Source organism: Balaenoptera acutorostrata, chromosome 12 (assembly GCF_949987535.1).
Source record: "Balaenoptera acutorostrata chromosome 12, mBalAcu1.1, whole genome shotgun sequence".
Lineage (NCBI taxonomy): Eukaryota > Metazoa > Chordata > Mammalia > Artiodactyla > Balaenopteridae > Balaenoptera > Balaenoptera acutorostrata.
In genome coordinates, this window is record NC_080075.1 from 79250265 (window position 1) to 79271037 (window position 20773).

A 20773-nucleotide genomic window follows, 5' to 3' on the forward strand; every position below is an offset into this window, starting at 1 on the left:
TTAGGTACCGTTGCATAAAGTACACACTAGATTATACAAATCAACAGTCGTAGCCGCAAATATGGTAAAAGGTAAAACCAGAGACAAAAAAAAACAGATGAGACTGAATAATTTCATACGAGTTTCTGCGCTATGTCTAAAATTGTGGTGGTCTGTAACTCTCCAAGCATTCAGAAAGGACAAGGAGAATTAAAGAAAGAAATAAGGTAGAAAAAGAATACAGTGGACCACAGGCAAGAAAATACCAAACACCTCAAGTACTTAAAAATGGGAGGCTATGCCCCAATGGCAATTATATGCTGTTAACAGCCCACAGCTCACACATATTTTTTTCTCTTTTTAAAAATTAAAAAAAAATTGAAGTGTAGGTAATTTACAATGTTGTGTTAGTTTCAAGTGTACACACTTATTCTTTTTATAAGGACCCTTGGGCTGCAGTAACAGCTTAAACAAGTTGTTAAAAAGTACTAAAACAAACAGAATTAACAAAATCTCCCACCCCCAAATTGCTCCAGGGGGCTCTCCCATCCCCAAAGGCACAAAGGAAGGTTTGCACGCTCTGAAAATGCACGTTTGTACCTTCCTTTGGCCAACGGCGCCAGTCTACCAAATACAGTAAATAACTTTTCCCTTTCACAATACTGGGACTTCGGGGCTTACGGAACACCTTATCTTTAAGACCTCATTTGAATGGGCGCCCTTACTGACTCGGTACTGACACCTCAGTCGAGTTCCGCCGCGACCGTCCAAGGTGTGGCCGGTCCTCGAAGCCCGCCCAGTCGGAGGGCAGCTGAGGCTACGAGCCAGGGCACTGGGCAGAAAAGCCCAGAAGCAAAGCGACCAAGTCCTACCCGCGACAGCGGGGCTACGAGCCCCGCGACGTCCGCGCAGGCGTACGACGCCCGGCGAGACGAGGACGACGCCGGAAGTGTCCCTCGGCGCCCCGGATGCGACTCGGCGGCGGCGGTTGCCAGGGCGACCGGAGCTTCCAAGAGCCGCGGGTACTAGCGATTGGCGGCTTAGAAGAAGTTTCCTGTGCCGGGCTTTATCTACGGGCGTCGTCCTCTCGGGGTTCCCAGAATGTTCTTTTACTTGAGCAAGAAAGTGAGTTTCCCGGGGTTCTCCCTCGCTCCTCCTCTGGTCTCTCGACCTGCGGGCGATTCCCGCATCCTGCCGGAAAGGCCATGAGTGGTGATCCCGGCTTCGACATCCCTCCGCTCACCTTCCTGCATGGTCCAGCCTCGAACCTCCGCCTGATGGTCTCCCAGACCCAAATAGTCCTTGGCGGAGACAGCAGCCCTCTCGCATGATTCTTTCCCATTCCTGCCCCTGGTTAGGTCCTTTTGGGGGGCCTGCAGGGCTGATCACTTCGTGCTTCCCTATCTTTCCTCCTTCACCTGTTGCTTATCCAGGTGATTTAAACTCTTTGGATCATCACAGGCCTCTGGCAGGAGAAAAGTAATAAAAAGGTAGACAAAGTGTATGCAGAAAGGGAATATGAATTGATGATATAGATTTATACTTCCGTTATCCCTACCCCCTTTAATTTATTTTTTTAAAAAAATATTTATTTATTTGGCTGCGCAAGGGCTCAGTTGCAGCCCGTGGGATCTTCATTGATGCCTGCGGGATCTTTTGGTTGCGGCATGCGGGATCTTTAGTTGTGGCATGTGGGATCTAGTTCCTTGACCAGGGATTGAACTCAGGCCCCCTGAATTGGGAGCGGGGAGTCTTAACCACTGGATCACCAGGGCAGTCCCCCTCCCCCCTTTTAAAAATCCATCAGGTCAATCCCCATTGGGTTCGTTTGCAGTCACTGCCCTTCTCTTTGTGGGCAGTTCTTTCTCTCTTTCCCAAATGGGCCCAGGGCAGTTCAGGGGACTATGCTCATTTTCATAACGGCTCACATTTCTGCAAGGCTGGCCGTTTTTCTTCTTCAGTCTTCGTTTCCTGTAGACTCATTCCCAACCCCTTGGTGAAAAACTGTGAGAGTGGGTGTGGTTGCTTTTCAGATTGCCATTCCCAATAATGTGAAGCTGAAATGTATATCTTGGAACAAGGACCAAGGATTCATAGCATGTGGTGGTGAAGATGGATTACTGAAGGTTTTGAAATTAGAGACACAGACAGGTAAATGAATGCAAACCCAAATGTTTGAACTTGATGGAAAATCATTTGGTCAGAGAGATTTGCTCATGGTATTTGTCAGTATGCAATTCTAATTCTTTCAAAAGGAAAAAGAACAAAAACCCAAACATTTTGGGGTGTTCTTCTAGGTATTTTTGTAACAAAGTTCAGAAAATATTGAATGTAAACATCAGATGGCTTTTGCTGAAATTATTGATGGCAAATGAAGATGAATGAAGAATGAAAACTAAGTCATTATGTTGTTTTATGCTATGTGTATTGGTTGTGCTATATTAGTAGGAGTCTAAAATAAATAAAATAAAATAAAAATGATGTGAATCAGCATTTCAGTAAGGTCACAAAAATCTCACATTTTGGTAGATTATTTACAGGCCTATGTTGTCCTTTCCACTTTTCAGATGTGTTAATAATTATGCACCTAGTTCCCAAGAACAGAAAATGGGATTAAAAAAAATTTTTAGTAATAAGTCTCTTGTGTTTTACAGCTTGATTTCTCTTTTCCTAGTTCTCTGGAATCACAGCAAACAGTTTCACATTTCTTTATTATCTAGTGTTGCTCTAGGTCGGAGAGGTAGACAATTCCCAATCTAAATTGGAGATTTAGATAAGGAGATTGGAGTTGGGATCTCAGCTCTGCCATAAGACTTCTGAATGTCTTTCAGCAAGTTGCTGAGTATATTTGGGTTTTAGTTCAGTCTTTTGTAAAATGAAGGGTTGAACTAAATTACATTTTGGATTCCTTACAGCATTGCTTCTCAAGCTTTATCAGGCATAAGAATCATCTGAAGAGTTTGTTAAAACAGATTTCTGGACTCAAGCCCCAGAGTAGATCTGGAATTCGGTCTGAGAATTTGCATTTCTAGTGATGCTGGTGTTGCTGATTCCCAGACCGCACTTTGAGTAACACTGCTTTACAGCTTTGAAGTGGTAGTTATAAATATTTATTGAACACTTTCTATGTCTGGGGTGTTTAATCTTCACTATCTAATTTGACTTCACAATAATCTTGAGAGGTAGGTATTCCAGATGAGAAAACTAGGTGCTGATCAGTTAATAACTTGCCCAAGGTCACATAGGAAATAAGTGACACAGCTAAGATTTGAAGTAATAGGAATAGAAAAGAATTTTATTTCAGCCAAACTGAGGACTATAGCTGGGGAGGCAGCCTCTCAGACAGCTCTGAGGAACTATTTCGAAGAAGATGGTTTTCAGCATGGTTTTATCTCTAGTCAGAGCAAAGAACATCAAACACGACAGGGGTGCATTCCTTCAAGGAATATATTTGCTTCCTACACAGCAAGTCCATATGGCTTTGGCACCTAGGAAGGGAGCCTTATCATCGAAGGAGTGCTAGCATTGAGGTCCCAGGAAGGGAGGCATTGATCTCTGTCTCCAGAATGGACATTCTTTACTTCTGGACAATGCACACTTTTCTTTAATGGTTAAAGCACATATACAAGATATGTGTGATAGGCTATAAAACAGACTGTTCTAATTAGCATAAAGTTTAAGCTAAATAATATGTAAGCCAGAATGACTTCCCCATACCTCAATATGTGAAAATTTCTTCCATCAAAACTTAGTTTGTTTCACTTTCAGAGCCTCGTTTTTACCCACTACGTGGAGGGCTCATGGCAGCCTAAGCAAAGAGAGAATAATTGTTTTGATGTGCTAGATTAACTATATGAAATAAAAGGCAAACTTGGACGGTAGATTCTTATGTACCAATCAGAGTTTGGCTTCTGATATTTAGTAATTTAATCTCTCAACACTTTAGTTTTCTTAACTGTGTTAAAAGAAAATTTTTGTCTCTGTTATATTTCTCAAATATATATAAGTATATGTACATATACATATTTTTATTTTCCTTAAAATATGTAGGAAGTTTTAGTTACATTAAGAAATGCATTTATTATGTTTAATATTGAAGGCTTTTCAAGAAAAAAATTACTTCATTTCCTGTTCTGCACTTTTAAAAAATATGTATATATATGCTTTTTTAATTGGTATTTTATTTATTTATTTATTTGGTTGCACCAGGTCTTAGTTGCAGCAGGTAGGCTTCTTAGTTGTGGCTCACAGGCTCTTTAGTTGTGGTTCGCTGGGTCCTTAGTTGCAGCACACGGGCTCCTTAGTTGTGGCATGCGAACTCTTTGTTGCGGCATGCATGTGGGATCTAGTTCCCTGACCAGGGATCAAACCCTGGCCCCCTGCACTGGGAACACATAGTCTTATCCACAGCGCCACCAGGGAAGTCCCTGTTCTGCATTTTTGATGAAGTGTGGTTAGAGTATTCTTTGAAATTAGTGAGCAAGATGGAAAATAGTTTCTTGAGAGGCTTGGAATATGGAGTAAATTATTTGTTTTGGAACTTAATGAGTGTAAATCATGTTGAAAGAGATAAATATGAGGAATATTGTTGGGTGATTCTTAAAAGGTCAGTCTATTGTATTTAATAATAATAGTTGTGATGCAACAGACCCCTCCAGTAACAATCACCAGATATGGCATGCCGAGTACATCTGAAGCACTACGTTGCATCCCCTGTGGTGGCATTCCCAGTTTTCACTCCCTTGCCTTAGAAGGAAAGGAACTAGAATCAGCGTTTGCCCCAGCTTCTTACATCAGGTTAAGATGGGGAGGCGGTACCCTTCTTCTCTCACAGGCCAGCTTCCACAGGTTTTGCTGGAGCCCACCTCCTCTCACCTTCTCAGGGACCTCATCACTTTTTTATCCTCTCTCTATCCTTGGAGTATCAGTCTGCTTTCTCCCTCTTTTTTCTCCCTCGCCAGTGACTTTCATTTTCCAAATCTCATGGACGGCTTTTTTGGGTTCTCATCAGCATTTGACCTTTCCTTCTGTCTTGAACCATTATTTTTCAAGACAAAAGGAGAATAGAAATGTTTTAAATTATTGTTATATTTATACATATTGCTTTCCCCTCCTTTCCTTTCTGGGAAGTTCTCAGTCTCTTTGCTAGATTCTCCTCTAACTGTTTGAATTCCTGAGAAGTTGGTTCTGGACTCTCTTCGTTTTACATTCTCTTTAGACTTGTTCTTTCATTCCCTTGGCTTTAAATGCCATCTATGGGGTGACGATTCCTAAATATATATCTGTAGCCCAGTTCTGATTTTTCAGACTTGGACATCTCCGCAAGAATCTTTCACAGGCATCTCATACTTACTTTGTCTAAAACTGAACTCTTGACCTTCTCCCATATATCTTCTTTCATTTCTCTCCATTCCAATAAATATCTTAAATTTCACCCATTTGCTCAAGCTAGAAGCCCCCTTCATCCCCCTTAACATCACCTTCATCAACAACCCTATGCTTCTATCTCCAAAGAGTATCTGAATCCATCCTTTTCCTTTGTCCCGTGCTACCTCTCTAGTCCCAGCCACTATCAGCTCTCACCTAGACTGTTGTGAGAATCAGCTTCCCTCCCTTCATTGTTTCTTGCCTCTTTCTAGTCTATTCTTCACACTCCAGCTACTGTGATCTTAAAAAAAAAAAAGGAACCAGATCGTGTTATTTCCCTGCTAAAAGTCTCTAAAGGGCTGCCAGCTTGGGCCAGAGTTGCTTGTGGTGGGGTTTGAGGGTGATGCCCCTGAATAGAGATGGCATCTCTTGCTCTTCCTGCCACTGCTGCAGAGGGTGCAGTCTCCTCATCTTCATTAGAGGAGGTGTCACCCTAAAGCCAACTGTAGCCACCTGCATAGTCCTTCAGGAACTGCAGGCAGTGGGAGTGCCTCAGCCTTCCGACGTGCCCATGTAGCGAGACTTTGGACGCGTGAAGCTTCTTGCCTTTGTTCTAGAGATGTTCACAATCCACACCAACTCCGTACCTAAAGAATGTGCTGAAAACCCAAGCTCCAGAAATATCAGGTCAGGTGTCCATAGCTGTACCCATGGATGTGCACACGGTCACTGGTAGCCAATCACGCAGAGAAGCAACGCAGGCAGGTGATCCTGCCAGGGAGTCTGGAGAACCCGTAGCAGCTCCTTCTCAGAATCCCACCCTCTCTTCAAGTGTTACCGAAATGTCTTCCATATATTTTGATCCTGCTTGTCAAACTTACTATGCAACACATAACAGGAATTTTTCTTGGAATTGGGCTGCTAACAACTTTTTTTTTTTTTTTAAATATTCTGGTCCTTTGTTTTTTTTTTTTTTCCAATAAATAATGAAGAATTCATTTGGATTCTCCACAATGCCAACAAACACAATTTGTTTTCCATTAAATTTTTATTTATTTATTTATTTATTTATTTATGGCTGTGTTGGGTCTTCGTTTCTGTGCGAGGGCTTTCTCTAGTTGCGGCAAGCCGGGGCCACTCTTCAACACGGTGCGCGGGCCTCTCACAGTCGCGGCCTCTCTTGTTGTGGAGCACAGGCTCCAGACGCGCAGGCTCAGTAATTGTGGCTCACGGGCCTAGTTGCTCCGTGGCATGTGGGATCTTCCCAGACCAGGGCTCGAACCCGTGTCCCCTGCATTGGCAGGCAGGTTCTCAACCACTGCGCCACCAGGGAAGCCCTGCTAACAACTTTTATGTATGCAAATAAAAGCTAACCAGTTTTATGGATGCAAAATGTAAAAACTGATATTTATGAACGTCAGCCAGGGTTTCCTAAGATAAAGGTGCTCAGAGATTTAGTGAGCTTGGTTCCTGGTGTTCTGAGCAGGGTCTTCTGTTCCCCTTTGTTGTATCTCTCATTCTCAGTCACTTTATGACAGTTTAATCTTTTTAAATCCTTTGGACTTTTTGAGCTTCTGGGAGATACTTTGGAGGGTTGGAATTACTGATTTCATTCCGAAATCCCTCTTCAGGGGTTTCAAATGCCTTCTTTTATTGGTGCCTCCTTTCATCATGCCTTTTAAATCCAAGGGTTATTGGTATGTGCTTTTAGAAGCACATACCATGCCAGTTTGGTTTGTTTCTTGGCCATGGGGAGTTTAATGTAACTCAGTGGAGTCTTGGCATCTTGGTGGCTTTACTCCACCTCATTGAAAACTTTTGACTGTTTTTTTTTTTGGACATCAGAACTTTCAGGTAGGTTTTGCAGATATTTTCTGCATGATCAAGTTCTGGAGTTGCTGCTAGCAAAAGACAGTGTTCAGATGTGGATGCTGTTTGTTCACCATGTCAAGTAGAATTTCAAAAACTTATTGTCATCTGTCAGAATATATTTTGTCAAGAGTCCTGTACCTTGTGGTTTAACAAAGAGAAAACATACCCGCTATGCAGAATTGTGAATTCAGACCATATAAACAAATGGAAAGATGGAACTACTTCATCACACTTTCAGATATGTTAGGTCCTGCAAACCCTTGGAATCACATATCACTAATTTTACTTGGTTACAGTGACTCTGACTATAGGCCTTAGAATGGATTTTCAGTGCTATAAGTTAAGAAGAATGTTTGTATCTAATTTTTTTTTAGAAGAGTAGAATAAGGCTTAAGTGTGTAGTACAATCTTTAAAAGAGTCAATGAGTGAAAGAACCCTCTGTTAAAAAAATAATGTTCAACCTAACATGTATGTCAACAACATTTATTCTATCCTAATTATTTGACAGATGATTGTGATGTTATATATGTGTATTATTGTTAATGTTACCAAGACAGTAACTGGATAATTAGAACTAATGGTTTTAGAGGAACTCAGGTATTTTTTTTCCCCTGAGATTGTTTTCAGAATAAAGAATATTTTTCATAATTTTTTAAGATACATGTTATCTGAAAGGAGAATTTTCTTCAGCATCAACTTTTATAATTCCCACTCTCACAAATTCTTAAGATTTTCATAAATTTGTATTTTTAAATGAATGTTTTAAATGTTATATTTTACGTGTAACAATCAGATTTTCTAAGTGAAGATTAATTTACTGAGATGACATTTTATATTATTGTATTATTGTATTCTTCTCTATAGTATGATTAGTAATCAAGGAGAATAAGTCACTTTAAATAAAAAACAGTCTTTAAAGGCTTACATTGCACTTTGGATAAAATCTAAAATTTTTATCACTTCCTGCAAAGACTTTATAATTTTTTCTGTGCCTATCACTTCTGCCTTATCTTATGCCATTCTCCACTAATTCAACCACATAGGCCTTCTTTCAGTTTGCCGAAGGCTCTATACTTCTACCCAGGGGCTTTTGCACTTGCTGTTTCCTAGCCTGGAATACTTTCCCCCCTACCTGGCTTGGCTTTTCCCAGTTTCTCCTTCAGTCTCAGTTTAGATATTATTTCTTCAGAAATCCTTCCCTGGCTCTCTCTTCAATCTAAATTAATCCCCTTCTGTTACTGTCTCCTATTATGCCTTTACTTCCCCAGTTTATAATTTTATATACATGCATATATATTTTTGTGGGGGTGTGTATATTTAATATCTGTCCCCTCAGTAGACTACAAGCTCTCTGAGGGCAGAGGGCTTTTGCTCATCATTTATTGTCAGAGTCTTCCACAGTGCATAGAAGAGTGTAGACATTCAATAAATATTTGTTGAATGAATGAATAAGATTCTGCAAAATCTAGTAAAAACTAGTTTCCAAAGTCTTTGCTTTTTGATCCCTCTTATGCTTTAGAATTCTCAATCTATATGTCATAAATACTTCTATTTGTTATCTTTTGGGAAGGAATAAGTAGCAATAATAATTACTAATATATTCAGTATACTGAATAAACAATGTTCTTTTATACATTTTGCCTTATTTTGCCAGAATAACATCTTTGCAAGGGGATAGGTGTTATTGTCCATGTTGAGAAAAACAGATCAGGATAAGGCATGCTTAAAAAAAATCTTTCTAATATTATCCAGGAATAGGAACTCCTTTCAAAAAAAGCAAGAAATGTCAAAATCTTATAATCTGTCACTTTTATATATTTTCCATGGTATTTTTTGTTTTTGTTTTTGTTCTAGATGATGCAAAATTGAGGGGTCTTGCAGCCCCTAGTAACCTTTCTATGAATCAGACTCTTGAAGGTCATAGTGGTGAGTCATGTAAATTTTAAAATCATATTTGAATAGTATTATCTTTAGGTATTTAGAAACCATCTACTTAATGCAAAAATGTCATCATTTTAAATGCTGGTAATATTTAAAGTAATCATTTCTATTTAGCTATAATTAACACAGCCTAGAATCATTCAACAACTTTCACATGATTAAATAACATCTTCAATAGATATGAAAAAAAGTAGCTGTAATTTTAAATATTAAAGATACTGTTATCTGCCTATGGATAGGATATAATCCTTTTTTAGAGTCTGTTTTATGGTCCCAGATAAAAGTAGACTAAAGAGACCTGACAACTGAATGTACTAGATGATCCTAGACTGGATCTTGAAATGAGAAAAACAAGTATCTGTAAAGGACATTATTTGGACAATTGATAAAACTTAAATGTGGACTGTGGGTTGGAGATAATATTGTATCAGTGTTAAAATTTCTAATTTGTAAAATAGTTTTGAAAGAGAATGTCCTTGTTCTTAGGAAATATACAATAAAGTACTTAAGGATTAAAAAAACTAAAAAAAAAACATTTGTCCCTATAACCCAGAGGTTTAAGAGCTGCTCAAGAGTGTGTTACTACTAGAATGGAAAACAAGGTGTGGTGCAGGGGGGGAGATTAGGGGACATATTAATGACAAACAAATACCACCTCCCCAAAAAACAAGTACTTAGTATGATGTCCTTTGGGCATAATAATCTTGGGGAGTCAGGCAAATTGGGTAAATCTTACATTTGTTTCGGTCATCAGATATATGGCAGCTCTTGCAGCTGATCATAATTGGTACCTTAGCTGGCATGAAATAGGAATAAACATGAAAATTAGTATTATGCATTATTGTAGAAATGAGTGATAATAGTAACTGCATCCTATGAACATTTTTGAGTAATATTAAAGACTGTTAATTGCTGTTTGTTGCCCAGGAACAGTATTGATTTTAGCATGCTCTTGGTGTTTATTCTAAAAATATAAATTTGAAATTAATTGTAGCTTTTTTTTAGTTTCTAAATTGTCTTATAATTTTTTAGGTTCTGTTCAAGTTGTAACATGGAATGAACAATATCAGAAGTTGACTACCAGTGATCAAAATGGTCTTATCATTGTTTGGATGTTATATAAAGGTATCTTAGGAGAGCTTATTTAATCTTTCCCAAATTGGAGTCTGGATTACAGTATTTGAATGGGGAAATAACATCTTTGAAGTAGTCCCTTTTTAACTGGCAGTAGTTCACAGGGGTGATATTTCTGGGTTTATGGCTTCCTACTTTTCCCTTTAACCGTATTTCTTTTGAGCTGTGACCTTGCATTAAGAAAGTGAATTATGTGACTGTTGGTTATCTTCAAACTGAACTTAGGCTCTTGGCAGAATCGTTTCTGCTTGAGATAGCTCTTTTTTTCAGGTTTCCAGCAAGATTAGTTTCTCTGTGGTCAGTGGCTGGAGTTAGTTCAGCAGATAAAAACACATTTATGAAGATGTCAAAAGCAATAATTAATTTCCTTTAATGAGTCAGTTAGCTTCCTTTTCCTTCTTGGATATAGATTTTATCTCAGCTCTGACTACTGGCTCACAATTTGTGTCTTTTGCCCACAAGAGAGAACAAGAGAGGGATTAATTTAGGTGCATCACTATTACCAGAAAAATAACTCATAAAACACGTTCTCTTGGGGCCTGTAGCCATCATCTTTAAATGAAAAGGGTACCTTAGTTTATGTGTGTTGTTTTAAAAACATTTATGGTGTATACCTTTTAAAAATTCTTAATTAAAACATGGTGTAGTACACAAACTCATTTATTTATTTTTAAAGTTTATGTCTATGTATATGTGTGTAGTGAGTAGAATGTGAAAATATAGGAGATTAAACTTTGTCTTTTTCCAAAGTAGGTCCTCTCTGAGCCTCAGTCTTGATGGATAATACCCTGCTCTGACTAGTTATTCCATGTTACATGATTACTTGCTTGGCTTCAGGCCAGAATTCCCTGTACCAGAATGTAGTAAAGCCTTTTAAAAAACAAAAAGAAAACAGAATAGCCCTGTGATTTGCCTCACATTTGGTTACACCTTGAGACAAGTCACATCTCACTCCAACCCCATGTACAAGAACGTTTTTGTCACTCAGCATTAGTGATGTGATATCACTAATGTGATATGAACTGTTTAAAAATTTTTTCAAGCAGTCTTAGAGCTTTTACATAATATGCTTGTATTTAATATGCCTATAATTAATCATTGGAGAGTTTGTGCATACTTATGAAGTAATTGTGGTTATTTTTGTTCTTTCCTTGGTTATTATCTGAGGTGTACTCAAGTGGGAACAGTCAGACTTTGAGAAAAATCAGTTGTTTCGGCCTTCAGAAGCAAATGAAGTTTTGTTTTTTAATTGACAGAAAAAAAGGAAGAAAGAAAGAAAGCAAGAAAGAGAGAGAGAAAAATAAAAGATGGGCATTTATTGTGTTTTCTCTGATAATCTTTGGAGCAATTATTAGTCAAGGCCTAAGTTATTTTTTCATCTTGTTCTGTTGGATTTGAAGATTTCATAGTTTAATGTCTCAGGTTGTAGAAAGCTTTGCAGTTATTTATCCCACAGTGTATTTTATGGAATGTTTCAACTCTGAAGTACCATTTATTAGATGTGAAAGTTTTGACTTATCATTTGTTTTTCTTTGTGAAAACAGGCTCTTGGTATGAGGAGATGATCAACAATAGAAATAAATCAGTGGTTCGAAGCATGAGCTGGAATGCTGACGGACAGAAGATCTGCATTGTATACGAGGATGGGGCTGTGATAGTTGGTTCAGTGGATGGTAATGCATTTTTGCACCCAGAGCTAAGATCAAGGTTTAGCTGATATTTTTAATCTTTAGAGGTTTAAATTAATTATCATATGTTAGCATTCTGACAGAAAAATAAACATTAAAAGAGAAAATAGTTACTGTACAATTTGATGACATTTAAGAATTACTTATTTTTAAGTATATTCAAGTAAAAAATCTATTTAAATTTTTTTTTCTACAGTAGGACTGGAAAAAAATGAATTAATTTCTCAGAGTTATTTTCAATATGTCTACCTAATTATATGATTTATCTTTACTCTTGTTAGACTGTATTGTAAATATGTAGATTTTAGTTTCAAAAAGTATATAGAGATCTATCACTTTTTAAAAATTGAGATAAAATTGACATATAACATTAGTTTCAGGTGTACAACATAATGATTCAGTATTTTTATATATTGTGAAATGATCTAGTCTTTTTTAATAGAACTGAGCATATCATTGTTTGTTGTGTTTTGTAGCCTTCAAACCTATGTCTTTAAAATTCTAGTTCGTAGATAACACTGGGCCTTCTGAGAGTCTGTACCTTTGTTTTAGTGTGAAGTTCTCTCTATTAAAGAAAGAATTTATTAAAAAAATTTTTTTGGTATAAAAAAATTCTGTTTCTGAGAGTCTGCAAAGTGACAGCTGTAGTTCTAGGCACTAGATACAACAAAAAAATATTCCAGATCTAGATCAGGAGAGATGGATAAGTAACCAAGCAGTTACAATGCGTTGTGATAGGTACTAAGACAGGGAAAAGACAGCAACATGTAGAAGAATTATGTAACCCAGACGTAGAGGGACCAGGGAAGGCATCCTAAAGGAAATGATATCTGTGCTGAGGCATTAGCCACAAAGAAGGTTGGTGTGTAGAATGTCCTAGGCCTAAGAGATAGCATTTGAGGAGGTCCAGAGGAGTTGAACTTAACCATGTTTTGGGATATTGAAACAATTTTGAGAATCAGTATAGTATAATACTAAAGGAAGAAGAGCTGTATGTGATGAAATTAGAAAGATTAGCAGAGGCCAGATCATGCAGATTATAAGTTATACAAGGAGTTTGGACTTAACTCTAAGAGCATTGGGAAGCCAATGAAAGGTTTTTTTTGTTTTGTTTTTTGTCCAATGAAAGGTTTTAAGAATGGGAGCAATGTGGTCAGATTTGTTCTTTAGGAACATCTCTATGTTTGCAATTTGAAGAAAGGAGAAAGGGAAGAAAGATGGGGGCAGGTGTACCAGTTAGGAAATTACTGTGGTAATTCAGGTGATAGATGATGGTGGATGGTAGCCTGAACCAGGGTGATGACAAAGAGGATGGAAGTAAGTAGACATATTCTAGAGATACTTAGATAGTAGAACAGATAGGACCTTGTTATTGATTGGGTTGGGGCTGAGAGGATGGAAGTGTCTAGAGTGATATCCACGTTCTTAGCTTTGCCACCGGATGGATGGTGGTACCTTTCATTGAAATAAGGGATGTGGGAAAAGACTGGTTTTGAGGGGAGATTTCAGTTTTCAACATGTTGATTTTGTCATCCCATAGGACATCCAAATAAACATGTCTAGACCACAGTTAGATATATACGCCTGCAGCTTAGAAATATCTGGGTTGAAGGCATAATTTTGGGAATCACCAGCATAGGGATGGTAATTTAAACCATTGGAATAGATGAAAAACCCAGGGGCCATCTGTACAGTGAGAACCAGCACATTTAATGGATGGATAGGAGAAGAGAATTCCATAAAGGATACTGAAAAGTAGAAGTCTTGGAGATGTCATAGAAACCAAGAAGGAAGGAAGAGGTGGTCAAAATAAAAAAAAAGACAGGGAGGGGGGTGGGAGGGAGGCTCAGGAGAGAGGGGATATATGTACACATGTAGCTGGTTTACTTTGTTCTACAGCAGAAACTAACACAACATTGTAAAGCAATTAGACTCCAATAAAAAAAGTAAAAACATGAAATAAAATAATTTAAGTACTTAAAAGAAAAGGAAAGAAAAAGAAAACAGCATCCATTGGATTTATCAAGAGGCCATTAGTGACCTCCACGAAGGCAGTTTCACCTTCCCCACAGTGGAGTTATGGGGCAGAAGCCAGACTCTGTTGGGTTGAGGGTTGAGTGGGAGGTAAGGAAGTAAAGACTACAGTGTGGATAACTCTTTCAAGAAGTTTGGCTGGGAAAGGAATGGTAGAAATAGGGCGGTAGTTAGAAGGGAACTTAAGGTTGAAGGAGGTGTTTTTTGTATGTTTGTTTTTATCTGAGGTGGTAGTTTTGAAGAGGAATAGATCTGAGTATGTTTAAATGCTTATAAGAAAGGGCCTGGAGAGAAGAGTTTAAAGAGAAAGAGAAGGGGAATTCCCTGGCAGTCCAGTGGTTAGGACCGGGCACTTTCACTGCCAGGCCCGGATTCGATCCCTGGTCGGGGAAGTAAGATCCCATAAGCTGCGCTGCGAGGCCAAAAAAAACCAAAACCAAAACCAAAAAAATACAGAGAGAGAGAGAAAATGTGAATAATCAGTAGAGGGAGATCTTTGCAAAGCTCAGAAGGGATTAGATCAGAGAATAGGTAGAGGGATTAGCTTTAGATTGGTGTCTGGTTGGGGACATACCTCTTCCTTTGTATTAGGGGGCAAAGCAGAAAGGATAAGTGTGGGTTCAGTTATGTTCTGAATGTTTGAAAGTAGGAATGAGGGGTTTCTTTTTTGAAAGCTTTTATTTTCTTTCCAAAGTAAAAGATGAATTCATCTGCTATTTGGGAGTGAGGTCCTGAGTGAGAATTTAGAAGAGAAGGGAGAAAGTTGGGAACAGCTGCTATTTCAAATGCTTAGTGTGTGTTTGGCACATAGTAGGTGCTCAGTAAATATTTAATGACTGAATAAATTGAACAAATGCATGAATACTGTGAAGAATGTGAGAGCCCTTTAGGGAAACAAAGATTTCTAGAACAGTTGTTAGAGAATTATGACCTTGAACTTTTAAGGAAATAATTATGTTTTATGTTTGTTTTAGGGAATCGCATTTGGGGAAAAGACCTGAAGGGTATACAGTTATGTCATGTAGCATGGTCCGCAGATAGTAAAATCTTACTTTTTGGAATGGCAAATGGAGAAATACACATTTATGATAATCAAGGGAATTTTATAGTAAGTACATATATTCCTTACTTTTATTTACACAACATTGTATGATTATTTTATATATCATTCATATATGTATACACATTCATTTATTATGATAGCTTGTGGAACCAAGAAAGTCTTCAATTCAGGTTTTTTTTTCCAGTTGTCTAAAAATTCATTTTATTAAAAAAAACCTTCTGGGTTGCTTCAAGGTAAATTAATGCTCTTAGTTCTGATTTCCTGGTAGCTGGGAAGGACAAGGCTTTTCAATACAAGGCTTCAGTGTATTGAAGCTGAGGGATGATGGGTAGGATGATGTGCAGTTTGATCTTTGTGTCTTCTAATACCTGAAGCCAAAGGGGACATGAGATACCAAAGATATTTTTGTAGCAAGGTACTAGATTATAAAAAGGATGGAAGATTTAAACAGTAAGGGACAAAAATCAGGTCCTGGAAAGAAGGCAAAGTAGAATAGGCTTAGGTAGCAGAATCTCAAGAAAAACTCTAGCTTTGTGAGATTTAGCTATGATAGATCTCTGATCTTACTTATGGGGAGGTTTTATTTTTAGTGAGGGTTAAGACGTCACATGAACCCACTCGTCGGTGGAAGTGATAGTAACCAACTTTTACATGACACTTTGCTATTTTCAGAGTAGTTTTGTATACCTTTGATCATTTGAGTCTCATAAAAACTCTGTGAGCTTTTCTGAAATCCTCAGTTTACAAATGGGGAAAACTGAAACTCAGGTGAAGTGGTTTGTCCATGGTTGGTAAAGCAGTACGTGATGCAGCTCGTATTCAAAACCAGATTTTTAAATCCTATTTTCAGTGTCTTTCCATAATACTCTATTCATACTAACCCCTGTTTTAGAATATAAAATACTAACTAACTGGTTTTATTTAGATGAAAATGAAACTGCATTGTCTGGTGAATGTCACCGGAGCCGTCAGTATCGCTGGGATTCACTGGTACCACGGCACGGAAGGCTATGTGGAGCCATGTTGCCCCTGCCTTGCGGTTTGTTTTGACAATGGCAGATGCCAGATAATGAGGCATGAGAATGACCAAAGTATGTAATTTTTCTTTTTTTAATGTGGAGAATTAAAAAAATATTTTAAAATTATTCTTAAGATGATAAAGTTCTCTAGGCTAAATATTTTACCACAATTCCTTTTTTTTTTGTTGACTAGATCCTGTTTTAATTGATAGTGGCATGTGTGTAGTAAGTGTCCAGTGGAACCGCACTGGCAGCGTGTTAGCTGTGGCAGGCTCCCAGAAGGCCACCACTCAGGACAAAGATGTAAACACTGTGCAGTTTTACACTCCATTTGGTGAGGTAAACGTATTAAAGGTTTTGTCTTTCTTTCTTTCCATTTAAATATGCAGTGAATAAAGTAGGGGAAAGAAGAATGGAGGCAGGGGTATAAACTTGTCACATTTTTTAAAACGGACATTTTAAGTAAAAATGATGAACTATCAGGTGTATGTCTTTGAATAATATCCTTGTATTATAAGCCTTCATATTATTGTGGAATTTATTTTATAATCTTTACATTTAGAAGACCAGATGTTTCATGTAAGAAATCATTAGGGAGTAGTTACTGAGAGTATTTTCTCTGTGATCTGAATATGCATCTCTCTACAGCTGTTTTTTGAGTTGTTTTTAGTGTAATTTAGCTGTTTCAGATTAATTTTGGGGGGTTTTAATATGATAAATTAAATGTGCTGTCTATCCTTTTCCCAAACTTCTAATTGTTTCAATTTGTTGTGGAATAATAGATTATTTTAAGAAAATCTCTTTATAATTAATCTTAGGTGATGCTACATTAAAATATAAACATTTTTTCATAAATACATATGGTATCCTTCTCAATAGTATTATTAATAAATTTAATTTTTGAAGAGAATTTTCTTGAAGCAGCAGTGGAAAATATAAAATAGGAGAATTAATATGTTGTGCATTTTAAAGAATTTAGAAAATGAGAACTTATTAGTAACTAAGCTTAATAAATTTTTACCTATTTTATTTTCTAACTTTAGACTATATTCAGTCTCTTGGATATCCTGTTGGTTTTTATAAATTCACCTTAGACTTCAATAATATTTATTTTTGGCTACACAAAAACCTATACCAGTTGTTTCACTATGTTAATATTTTTAAATATATTTTAATAAATTCTGTAAGGGTAAGTAATGGTGTCAGCTGATGCTGAAAGTTACCCAGCAGAATGTGCTCTGGAGAGTATGTAGTCTCTGTACTTTGTCAACTAATAATATTTCTGGTAGATGTAAAAGCTAAGAAAAAACAAAAGTATAGTTCTCAAGGTTCCTAAATAATTAAAAATCTGAATTCTGGTTATCTCAATGTTTATAGCTTTCTTTTAAATTCATGTTCTTTATTCGTTATTTTTGTTTGTTGCCATTGGTTTATTTATCATTATATTATCTTATCAGCTTATTTTTGTTAGTTCAGTCTTCTCCAAGTATAAAAACATGCATTCAAAGGCCTATTTGCTTTATCTTGCAAATCAACTGTTATGTGTTAAATTGAAAACTGTAAGTGGTTTTTGGTATAGTTGTAATTAAAGGTATCTAGCATAGGTCCTCGGGGTATTTAGTCATAGTACTTTTTGAATGAGTGAATATATGGGGTATTTATTTTTGGATCTATGTTATTAGAAAGAACTTGGGAGGAAATTAACTAAAGATTTAAACTTAAGGAAAACCTCAGGGAAGAATTTACTTTTGGTTCTGAGGGCTGGGGTCTTCTAGTTTTCTCGGTGTGGTCTTAGCCATGGGAGGAGATGACAGAGCATGGGGTTTGTAGTCTGGTTGACCTGGCTTTGACTTTGAATTCTGTTTCTGCAGTGTGGTTTCACTTAGAGAAGTTATTTAACCTCTGAGACTCGGTTAACTTATTTCCTGAAATAAAGGCAACACCTCATGGCACTGTTGTAAAAATCAAAGGAGGTAACTCTGGGGACATGCCTACAGTGTTCTTTCCCTGCTGCTGCCACCGCCTGGCGTGTTTCTCAGAGTTAGAAGATGGCCTTATTCTCCTCCTAGTATGGGTTGTCAGTACCAAGAGTGATGTTGTGAGACCCTGCTTTTTCCTTCTGGTTTCGTACAGGCAGCAGGGCAGAGAGAGTGGACCCTCCTAGGTTACAACATTTTTTTTTTCCCCATTGGTTTCCCTGGCAAAATGGAGTTTAATATATTAAATTTGATTATAGAGCATATCTGCTTAAGAACGAGGGATACCAGTATAATTTATTAAAATTCTTGGGATTATACTGTTTTGTCAAATAAACATAGATTAAAAATGTTTTCTTTCTTTGTCCACATTAAAAAAGTGTTTGTATTCATTTATTCATTTGCTAATTTAGCCATTAAATTTACTGTTAGTATATGAAGAAATTCATTTGAATGCATGATACATTTATTTACTTGATATTTTTTTGAGTACTTGTTTACCAAGGAATCTATTAAGGGATAGGGAAATAAATGTGAATATGATAAAGTTAGTGCTCTCATGTAGCTCACTGTCTAAATTCTCTGGAACCGTAGAGGAAGGGAAGAAGGCAGGAAGTAATATTTAAGTTGTTTCTTGACGGATGAATAGGAGTACTCCTGGAAGACAAGGAATAGTAGGATGAGGGAGTCTTGGGGAAAAGGAAAGGAGGATTTCAGGCAGAAGAGATATTATATGGGGCTTCCCTGGTAGCGCAGTGGTTGGGAATCTGCCTGCCAATGCAGGGGACACGGGTTCGAGCCCTGGTCTGGGAAGATCCCACATGCCGCGGAGCAACTGGGCCCGTGAGCCACAATTACTGAGCCTGCGTGTCTGGAGCCTGTGCTCCGCAACAAGAGAGGCCGCGATAGTGAGAGGCCCGCGCACCGCGATGAAGAGTGGCCCCCGCTTGCCGCAACTAGAGAAAGCCCTCGCGCAGAAACGAAGACCCAACACAGCCATAAATAAATAAACAAATAAATAAAATTAAAAAAAAAAAAGATATTATATGGGCCAAAGGAATGGAAGCACAGTAGTTCCCTCATGAGGAGAACACAGTAATTACAGCTAACTCGTTAAGGTATTGAGCCACAGAGTTTTGGGCAAGTGGGGAAAGGCACTGTATACTATTCTAGAGAATGTACTGGTGGGGAGCTATTGATTTTTAAAAATTATTAAACATTTTTTAAAAGCAGAGCAGGACATGATTAGATATGTGTTCTAGAATGATAATCATGGCAGTAGAGTGGAGATTGAATTTGAAGGGCAGGAGTGAGAAAAGAGACAAAAGGTAGAAATTGCAGTTAGGAGGCTGTTACCATAGTTCAGTCAAGAAAGAAGGCAGCTGTAGTGGAGGATAGAAAGGAGTGAAAGCAAAACACTTGGCATCTGGTTGGCTCTTGGGGGTGGGATGGGGCATGAACGAGAGGTAAGACTTAAGGATTGAGTTTATTACTCCAATATTTCATTGATTCTAAGAAGCACAATTCTTTACAACCCTAAATTGGGATGCATCTTAAAATCAAAGTTGTCCTATTTTTAGCTAGCAGTGTGTTTTTCTTTCCTAAGTTGTACATAAAAATAAAGATGCGTATTTAAATCTCTGGCATCTTAGATTTGATGAAATTTGATACTGAATTCTTTGGCTATAGTTTGTAAATTTCTCCTCTCATATGTTTGCTTTACGTTATAAAAATTGAAGGGAAATTATTTGAAGTTTGTAGCAACCTTTCATAAAGTAATTTTTGTACCACTTTTGATCTCTGTGAAGTGATTGGTGGTATTTTATTTAACTGTGATACTTTAGGTTAAATATAATTACTTTTTTCAGCATCTGGGTACTTTGAAGATTCCTGGAAAGCAGATGTCTGCACTGTCTTGGGAAGGAGGTGGACTGAAAATTGCACTAGCTGTTGACTCTTTTATATATTTTGCAAATATTCGACCTGATTATAAGGTGAGTATTAAGAGCAGTTGTAAAAAAAAAAGATGTTTTTTATGATATAATTTTGTTATAGCTGAAAGTATAATGTGTGTTTCCTGCATATATTCATAGCCACATTGTTTTAGAAACCAGTTGAAAGGAGGCTTTTTCAGTGTGAAGACCTTAGAACTGGTAAATGTTCCTGGAATACTATATTTAATTAGTAAAATTACTCCAACAGTGTCAGGGTCTCAGCAGGAAACAGATGGCACAAAGGAGTAACTGAAGAGAGATTGATGAAGGGTTTATTACAGAGGGATGAGCAGAGTTAAGGGGGCCAGAAAGGGATGACAAAGCAAGCACCCAGAGACTAGCAACAGTGGGCAAGAGAAGGAAGTATTGTTCCTGGAACCCACCAGCGCTGTGGCTATGCAAGAGGGGCTACCCCATAGGGGCACAGCCACTGCTAGCTGGCCGGGCAGAGACAGCCTTGGGGAGTAAATAATTCAGCCCATCTCACCACCTGCTGGTGCCTTCTATTGGCCAAGCCCAACTGGAAAGCAGAAGGCAAGGTAGTCCTGGTAATGGATTTCATAGAAGTCAGCCTCCAGGGCACGGAGCAGGGCAGAGAAGGGCGGAGAATGGATCAGAAGGGGAAAATGGGACTAAGCAGCATAATGACTAATCAATATTTTACCTTAAGTTTAACATTTGACCCATAACAAGCTGTGAAGTATG

The 20773-nt window shown here is 37.8% G+C and overlaps 1 protein-coding gene and 1 pseudogene across 3 annotated transcripts in view; both read left to right on the top strand.

The window, feature by feature from the left end:
• Positions 1–960: 960 nt before the first annotated feature.
• The window catches only part of WDR35 (WD repeat domain 35), a 63748-nt gene continuing 43935 nt past the window's right edge, over positions 961–20773 (top strand). For all 3 annotated transcript variants that reach the window (XM_007183479.3, XM_007183477.3, XM_007183478.3), the window contains exons 1-9: positions 961–1104; positions 2013–2130; positions 9074–9145; positions 10193–10285; positions 11839–11967; positions 14991–15124; positions 16005–16170; positions 16292–16437; positions 19943–20068. In XM_007183479.3, coding sequence (XP_007183541.1) covers positions 1081–1104; positions 2013–2130; positions 9074–9145; positions 10193–10285; positions 11839–11967; positions 14991–15124; positions 16005–16170; positions 16292–16437; positions 19943–20068 — 1008 coding nt within the window. In that variant the 5' untranslated portion in view covers positions 961–1080. The remainder of the gene's footprint in view (positions 1105–2012; positions 2131–9073; positions 9146–10192; positions 10286–11838; positions 11968–14990; positions 15125–16004; positions 16171–16291; positions 16438–19942; positions 20069–20773) is intronic.
• Positions 4658–7465, top strand: LOC103020135 (E3 ubiquitin-protein ligase RNFT1-like; annotated as a pseudogene).